This window comes from Rhinopithecus bieti, unplaced genomic scaffold (genome assembly GCF_001698545.2).
Source record: "Rhinopithecus bieti isolate Rb0 unplaced genomic scaffold, ASM169854v2 scaffold_22, whole genome shotgun sequence".
Taxonomy (NCBI): Eukaryota; Metazoa; Chordata; class Mammalia; order Primates; family Cercopithecidae; genus Rhinopithecus; species Rhinopithecus bieti.
The window spans coordinates 2,241,857-2,249,638 of record NW_016803136.1 but is presented as its reverse complement, the minus strand read 5'-3'; the positions used below and the strand labels follow the sequence as shown (position 1 = coordinate 2,249,638).

The window sequence follows — 7,782 nt, the reverse complement described above, 5'->3', positions numbered from 1 at the left end:
GGCGCGGGGTGTCCATGTGGAGCTGCTCCATGCCGTGTTGTCCTGCCCGCCCATTGGCCCGCAGCCCGGTGACGTCGCCTAATAGGATGCGAACGCACTGCGGGGGGAGGAACGGAGACAAAACGCGGAGCCGGACTCTCGCTCCGCTCCTTCCGCTGGTTCTCTGACAGTCTCCAGCCGCCGGCAGCTCCGCCCAGGGGCGGATCCCGGGGGAATTGCGACAGCCGGGCGATTGCGGGATTTAGGTCGCGAGTGGGTGGAGCGTGGAGACCCAGGGTCAGGCCAGTCTCTGCCATTCCCAAGGTTTCCCTGACCCGGAATATCCTGATTGGAGCTCCGTTAAATCTTGAATTGTTCATCCTTCCCTCCCTCCAGCAGGACAGATTTCGTCGTGAACGACCCAAACGCGCCGCCCCAGCCCAACTTGTGGCTTGCAGCAGGGGCGGGGCCAACTGGAAAGCGGAACCACGGCGCGCACACCCGGCTCTGACCTCTCCCTCCCTGCCCGGGCCACGTGTGCGCGCGCCGGCTCCAGTGGGCGGGGCCAGCAGCGCAGGACCCGCCCCTCCCTTCGTGAGACGCCGCGGCCCTGCGGGCGGGGGCTCCGGTCCGGGCTTTGGCTGTGGCCCCGGTGTAGTAGCGGGGGCGGCGGCCGGGGGCAGCGCGGCTCCTTCCCTTGTTGTGTGTGTCGGTGCCTCCTCGCCATCTTGTTGCAAAGCCCTTTCTTGTCGGCGGGACTCCCGGGGGCCGCGGGGCGGGAGGCATCGGAAGGGAGGTAGAGAGGGAGGGGAAGAAGAGAGGCAGTGCGGCCTTTTTTTTTTTTTGCACCCATTTTTTTAAATTTGCAATTTTATATTTTGCAAATATTTTGAGAGACATTGATTTTTCTCCCCGTGGTCCCCCGTTCTTCCCTGTGGAGTGCACTGCGCCGCCCAGCCCTGTCGCCCCCCGGAGGTGATCCCTCCCTCCTGCCTGCCCGCCAGCCTGACCTGTGCCCGGCTCGCGGGCCGCAGCCTCGGCCCCGGCTCGCCCCCGGCAGCTCTCGGCGCGATGAGCATAGAGACGCTACTGGAGGCGGCCCGCTTCCTGGAATGGCAAGCGCAGCAACAACAGAGAGCACGTGGTGAGCGGCCGGGCTGGGCCCCTGGGGCACCGGGGAAGGGGAAGCGAGTGACCCCGGTCCCCGAACCCACGCGAAACCGCGGACAGGGCCCCCTCCCGGGCGGCCCGCGGAGCCTGGCAGCGCACGGCTCCCCGCGAGAGCCGCTGCCCGGGGAGGGGTGATGTGGGCAGTGAAATTAATGAAGTCATTAACATGCAGCGAGGGACCTGGCACCTGCGGGCGCCACCCCGGCTGCCTGGCACTCCTGTGCCCCTTCCGTGGGGGGCTGCTTTTGCGTGGGCCAGCGGAGCCCTCGGTGGCACTGAGGATGTGTGAGCCGGGGGGTGGGGTGAGGAATGGTGTTGCGTGGGGGTGGCAGGCTCGCGTGTGCGTGCGTGTGTGCACGGGGGATGTGTGATGTGAGCCTCGGGAAAAGCAGATGAACGGACGTGTACACGGGCGTGTGTATAGCACACGAGTGGGCGTGTGTGTAACGGAGTGGGGGTGGGGACTACTCTACGCCGAGCAGCTCTTCGGCTTCCCTGGCCCCGTGGGGAGGGTGCGGGGGGCGCTCCCGGCAGATCTACGCGCCGCTTGGGGCGGAGGCGGCCTTTGCAGAATGAAATGACATCGCGTGTCTTATGATCCTGGCCAGCCCCGCCTGACCCCGCCTCCCAGAGCAGGGCTGGGCCGCGCGTCCGGGGTTTGGGTGAAAGCCGGGCTACTTGGGCGTTTGCGAAATGGCCCGCGGGTCGCTGGGGGGCAGCCCCCGGGTCCCCCTCGCTGCACCCCGCTTTAGCCAGTGTGGAATGTGGCGTGTCTGCGCGTTCCAAACCCGCTCTCGCCTGGAATGTTGCGTGTGTCTGCGTTCCGAGCCCGTTGGTTACACCGGGTGGTGACGTGGACGGGCTCCGCCCCCGACCACGTGCACCGGGGACACTCCTGCTGGGGACGGCGCGGCCCGGCCCCTCCTCACCGCCTCGCGCTCGGCCGGGGGCGGGGCTTGGGCGGGGCTGGCAAGGGACCTTGCGCTGGGTTGGGCCCGGACGCGGGTCCCGGCCTCTGGGCACCTGGGAGGTGCCTTTGCCCTGCGAGGGAGGAGCCGAGCTCACCTGTCGGCTCTCGCCCCTAACCTCCTGTATTTGATCCCGAGAGCAAGGGAAACCCTCAGAATCGCAGGGCGACGAGACATTTAGAGCTCACATTTTTCCACTGATCCCCAAAACGTTCCAGCCATGCCCCCTGTCATTACCCGGGGCCACGCTGGAATGAGCCAGGTTGAGAAAGAAACTTCGGCGCTTCCTCTAAAGGGAAGAGACTAATGACTCCTATCTTCACGCGCCCTGTTGGTGGTCCCTGGCTTCAGGGTGCTGCAGAGGAGCTGGGGGGAAAGACCTCCCTTTTCCAGGGTGCTGCCAGAGCCTCGGCTCTGGAACGGTGTGTGTGCAGGACCCGGGGACTCCTGTGCCCTCCCCGCCCCCAGAATCCCGCGGCAGGGTTGGTTGTGGTAGAGAGAGTGCTTCGCCCTCCTTTCCTTTCTCTCTGCCTATTGTTGCTTCAATGATGAGTCATGCAGGAGGTAGTAGTGTGTTGTGTGCGCGCGCGCCGCCGTGTGCTGCCGCCGCGGCGGGCGGTGAGGGGGGGAGCGGGGAGCGGCAGCGGGCAAGGGGCGGGGGAGCTGCGGGGCCGCCGGCCTAGTCGGGGCGACCGGCCTCTCAAGGTCAAGAGTCACTGGAGATATGTGAGACCCAGATGCCTGGGTTTTGCAGAAGTGATGGGTGGGGACGTCACCAACACTCCCCGCCTGTTGCCTTGGTGGTCCAGAGCAGGGTCTGGCAGTGGGGAGTGCCTGTGGTGACCAAGAATGTCCTACGTTTGGGCACAGGGGTCAGAGGAAGACCGTGCACAAGGTTCGGAGAGACTAAGTCAGCTGCTGCGGGCACCAACACGTTGCAGTTCGAGTATCCACTGTGTTTAGGCCGAGTTCAGCGGCCTGGTCACCGCTTCTTGGTGTTGGTCAGAGGTCTTTGGAGACGAGTAGGTGTGGAAAGCCAGATCTACTCAAAAACTCATGTACAGGTGGCCAGAACCGGTCCCAGCAGTTTCACCTCCAGAATTCATTTTCTTCTCCCTCTTGACGTTCTGGCCTCTGAGCTGGGGCAGGGCAAACGGGAGGGAAGGACGTGGTAGATGAACCTGCTGACCAGAACCGTTTCCCAGGACCTGGGACCAGCTCTGGACAGGGATCCTCTTGTCCGTTCTCCCTTTCAACCGCAAGCACGGGTTTCTGACCTAGACCCGCCAGTTTGCTCACATGAGGACCCTGCAGACCTGTGTGCCTGTGAGAGAGAGAGGAAAGGGCAGAGCTGTCCTGATGCTCCGCTGGAGGGCCTGGCATGGTCATTCCCAGTGTTCATGGAGGTGGCTCAGATACAACTCTCTGCCCTGTTTGGAGGGAGCTGGTTGGAGTGTCCAGAGGCTCCTGACCAACTCTCCAAGGCTTACCCTGGGCCTGCCTTAGACACCAAGCCCCTGTTTATCGAGCAGATGGGAGAATTCCTGTGGCCGCTGGGGCCCACCAGTGTGGACTCCTCCACCCCAGCCCTGTGCCTGCAGAGTGCCTGGGCAACAGTCGCTTGGGAAGGTTGAAGGGAGCACACTGCCCATGCTCTTGAGTGTGGGCTGAAGCCTTGGCCCCTGGGTCACTGCAGAAGAGCTAAATTCTTTGGGGGCAGCTTCTGGGGGGAGCCCAGGGAGGCATGTGAGGGGGCGCACTGTCTGGTGGATGCACAGAACATTCTTTTAAAGAGCCTAAGCACAGGGTGCTCCTGAGGGAGCACCAGCCACCACCAGTTTGGCGGTTCTCCAGTGCACAGGGAGAGGGTTGCCGCTGGGTGGGAAGGGGCAGGAAGCTCTGGTGGGCTGGATCTGGCCCCGGGCAGCTCCTCTTCCTCACCACCCCTGGAACTTTCTCATGCTGCTCCAGGTGTAACTGGGTCCTTCCTGGCACCTGTGAGGTGTACCTGCCTGGTTCTGGGTGAGAGAGGGCAGGTGAGAAGGAGGTTGCTACCTCCCAGGTGAGCTTTGGGTTGCTTTAAAATATGGGGAATGGGGGTTGGCTTGCACTCTAGGGTCCCACCTGTCCTTGTGACTCAGGGAGGGCCCTGATCGTCCCTCTGCCTATAGAGAGTGGAGCACAGGTCTCAAGGCCAGTGAAAAGTTAGGTCTGTCAGCCAAAGGAATGGAGGTGGGGGCTGTGTTAAGCCCTGGGATCCAGAGTCTTCTCCTGGGGTAGGGGAAGGGGCTGGGGACAACTGAGGCTGCGCCCAACTGAGAAGGGCCCTGTCACTGGAACTCAGCAGGCTGCTTGGCCAGTGTGGTCTGTGGGAAGCGGGAGCGCAGGGCTGGTTTTCTCCCGTGCGGTAACCTAAGGTAACCTCCAGTGCCCCGCATTGGAGCAGGCCTGCACCAGCCTGGCATCGCCCCTTCCCGAAGGGCTAGGGAGATCTGGAAGAGGCCCGCTGGCTGGCCCAGCCCCTGAACTCTGGCTGCTGGGAAACCACTGAGGCCTCCCCTCCCAGGACGCTTCCCCCTCCGCTTCCTCCTTGGCCTCTTCCCTCTTCGGGAGGGCGGGGCTGGGAGCAGGCCTGGCTCACACTCCAGTTGTTGATTGGCCAACGGGCCTGAGACCTCAAGTTTTCTGAGGCCTCTGAGCCAGTAAGAGTGTGGGAGGCGGGTGCTCCCCTCCTCAGGGGCCTTGGCCGACTCCAGTCCCCCGCGCCACCCCTTGCCCAGGTGTTTGGGGCGTGTCCACCAGCCCGAGCTGTCTGCTGCGTTGTCAGCGGAGCGCGGCATCTGGGGCCAGAGGAGAGGGCTGCTTGTTCCGGCGGCTCCCTGGCCTGGGGGCTGTAGACTCCAAGGGCCTGGGCCAGCCCCGTAGCCAGGGAACCAGAATGGTGGGGCCTGGGAGAGGACGGGGCAGGCTGGAGATGGAGGTGCCTCCCCTTCCCCTGTGCGCAGCCAGCTCCTGAGTGGGCCTTGCCTTCCTGCTGGGCTTTCAGCAGAGATGCTGAGCGGATGGTGGGGTGCACTGCCCTGCTCAGCCCCTACTGAAGAGCCCAGTCTCTTCTTTTTTTGGGAGAAATGGTCGCTGCTATGCCTCCTCCTCCTCAGCTGCCCTCTCTCACCCAGAACCAGGCAGGTGCACTTTCCCCGGTGCCTGGCTGGACTGCTTGGGTATTTGTGGTGTCTCAGGCTGAGCAGGTGTCACTGAGGATGTCAGAGGATGCGTTGGGCCTGGAGGACAGGACATGCTGGCGCTGCTGCTGCTGATGGTGGGGATGTTGGGGATTTCGGAGAAATGAGTTACGGCACGACAAGGGTCAGAGAGGGACTAAGTATGTTTGTTGAATGGTCCCTGAGGAAAACAGGCATTGGGACCTAGCCTCGGAGTCAGGAGTGCTGGGCTGTTTCCACATGTGTGAAATGAGGGTGGTGTCCCTGTCCTGCCTGTGATGTGATGTGGGGCTCTTGTGACAATCCAGGCACTGTGAATGTGTGCGAGGCAAGTGTCCTCCAGGGGTCAGGAGGCTTGCTGTGGGACCTGCAGCAAATCACTTTGCTCTCTGAGCTTCACTGCCTTCATCTGTGCCATGCAGGCACTGCCTGCCTTCTAGAAGGTGCTTGGTAAACATTGTTAAACGCCTTCCAGGGAAGCTGGGATCTGTCAGCACACCCCCTTCTCTGGTGCGAAGTCTTGGGTGGCTGGGTCTCTGCCCGCCTCTCCCACCTCAGCCCTGTGGCTCCTGACCCTCGCTGCCCTCACCCGCCCTCCTCATCACCCTGCAGGCTGGCAGGTGGCCTGCAGCACCCTCTGACAGCTCTGCTCCACCCTTCCCTTCCACGGCCACCTGTCTTGCCTGCAGCCTGGACTATCAGCCCCCGTGACTGTCCTCCTGTTCCCTGCTGGCAGGGACCAGGTCTGCTCGGTTTGTTCACTGCTGCGCCCCCTGCGCTTTCCCCTGTGCCTGGCTGGACTGGTAGGCTATTTGTGGAGTCTCTCGCTGAGCAGGGCTATCACTGAGTACTGACTGGGCTAGGGTCCGAGGACTCTTTAGGACTGCAGTGCTGGGGCCCTGCTGAGACCCCCCCCCCCTTGTGTTCTCTCTGCGTAGAGGAGCAGGAGCGGCTTCGCTTGGAGCGGGAGCGGGAGCAGGAGCAGAAGAAGGCCAATAGCCTGGCAAGGCTGGCACATGCCCTACCTGTGGAGGAACCCCGCATTGAGGCACCACCCCTGCCTCTGTCTCCGCCGGCTCCCCACCCGCACCCCACCACCACTTGCCACCCCTGCCCCACTGACTGTCATTCCTATTCCTGTGGTGACCAACTCCCCTCAGCCACTACCCCACCCCACCCTTGCCCCCGGCAGCCCAGCCTCTGCCCCTGGCGCCTCGTCAGCCAGCCCTGGTTAGCACCCCTGGACTCAGCATTAAGGAGCCTGCCCCCCTGCCCAGCAGGCCGCAGGTGCCCACCCCTGCTCCCCTACTGCCGGACTCGAAGACCACCATTCCACCCACTGGCAGCCCCAAGCCTTTGCAGCCCCTCCCCACGCCTATCCTGACCATAGCACCACACCCTGGAGTCCAGCCTCAGCTGGCCCCCCAGCAGCCGCCCCCACCCACCCTTGGGACCCTGAAGTTGGCACCAGCTGAAGAAGTCAAATCCAGTGAACAGAAGAAGAGGCCAGGGGGGTGAGTGGGGTGTGGCAGGGTCGGGCTGCCGGGATGAATAGGAGAGCTGCCCATCCCCTGGGCTGTGTGCAGGACAAGGTACCCTCCCCGGCTGGGGCTTCAGAGGTGTGTCCTGTCTCCCCAGCCTAGAAGTGCCCCCTTCATCTGAACACCTCCTCACTGTGCCCATCTCTATCCTGGGAAGGAATGTCCCATTGCCCCCTGTTCCCAGGCTTCTGTGTTTTCTAACGCCCTCCAAGGCTGAGGCTTATGACATTCCCAGTCCTCTGGACAAAGTATGGGCCTCTTGGGTGAGGGCGGGGGTCAACCGGCTGCTTCTGAGTCCCAGGAGCCCTCCTGTCTCCCTCCTGGTGGGACGGAGGGTGACAGGGGTTGTGATTATGAGCACAGATGTGCCCTCCAGGGAGTGGGCGCAGCATGGCACAGGGCGAACATCTCCCATGCTGCTTTGAGACAATGCTGGGGACAAACAGCCTGTGGCGATTTTGGGGGGTGGCGGCGCGGGTCATCAGGAAGGCTGTCTCATCGAGTCCTCCTCCCTGAGCCTCCTATCTGTCTGGGTTTCAGGATCGGAACCAGAGAAGTCCACAACAAATTGGAGAAGAACAGGTGTGTGTGTGTGCGTGTGTTGCCCGGGCCCCGCCGGCCCTCGGCCCCAGCTCCCCCGGGCCCTGCCCCCCCCATCCCAGCCCTGCCCCGGGCACCGCTGACCGGCGCTCGCCCCTCTCTCCAGGAGGGCCCATCTGAAGGAGTGCTTTGAGACCCTGAAGCGGAACATCCCCAACGTGGATGACAAGAAGACGTCCAATCTGAGCGTGCTGCGGACGGCGCTGCGGTACATCCAGGTATGGGGCCCGGAGGCCGGCGCCGCGCAGCTTCCTCCGCCCTCCCTCTGCCGCCCCTCCCCCGGCCGCTCCCCGCCCCGCCCTC

At 63.5% G+C, this 7,782-nt stretch overlaps 1 protein-coding gene across 1 annotated transcript in view; it reads left to right on the top strand.

The window, feature by feature from the left end:
- Positions 1–237: 237 nt before the first annotated feature.
- Positions 238–7,782, top strand: part of MNT (MAX network transcriptional repressor) — a 17,908-nt gene continuing 10,363 nt past the window's right edge. Inside the window, 6 exon segments of the mRNA XM_017867001.1 lie at positions 238–1,123; positions 6,277–6,424; positions 6,426–6,503; positions 6,505–6,852; positions 7,420–7,461; positions 7,586–7,697. Coding sequence (XP_017722490.1) covers positions 1,051–1,123; positions 6,277–6,424; positions 6,426–6,503; positions 6,505–6,852; positions 7,420–7,461; positions 7,586–7,697 — 801 coding nt within the window. The 5' untranslated portion in view covers positions 238–1,050.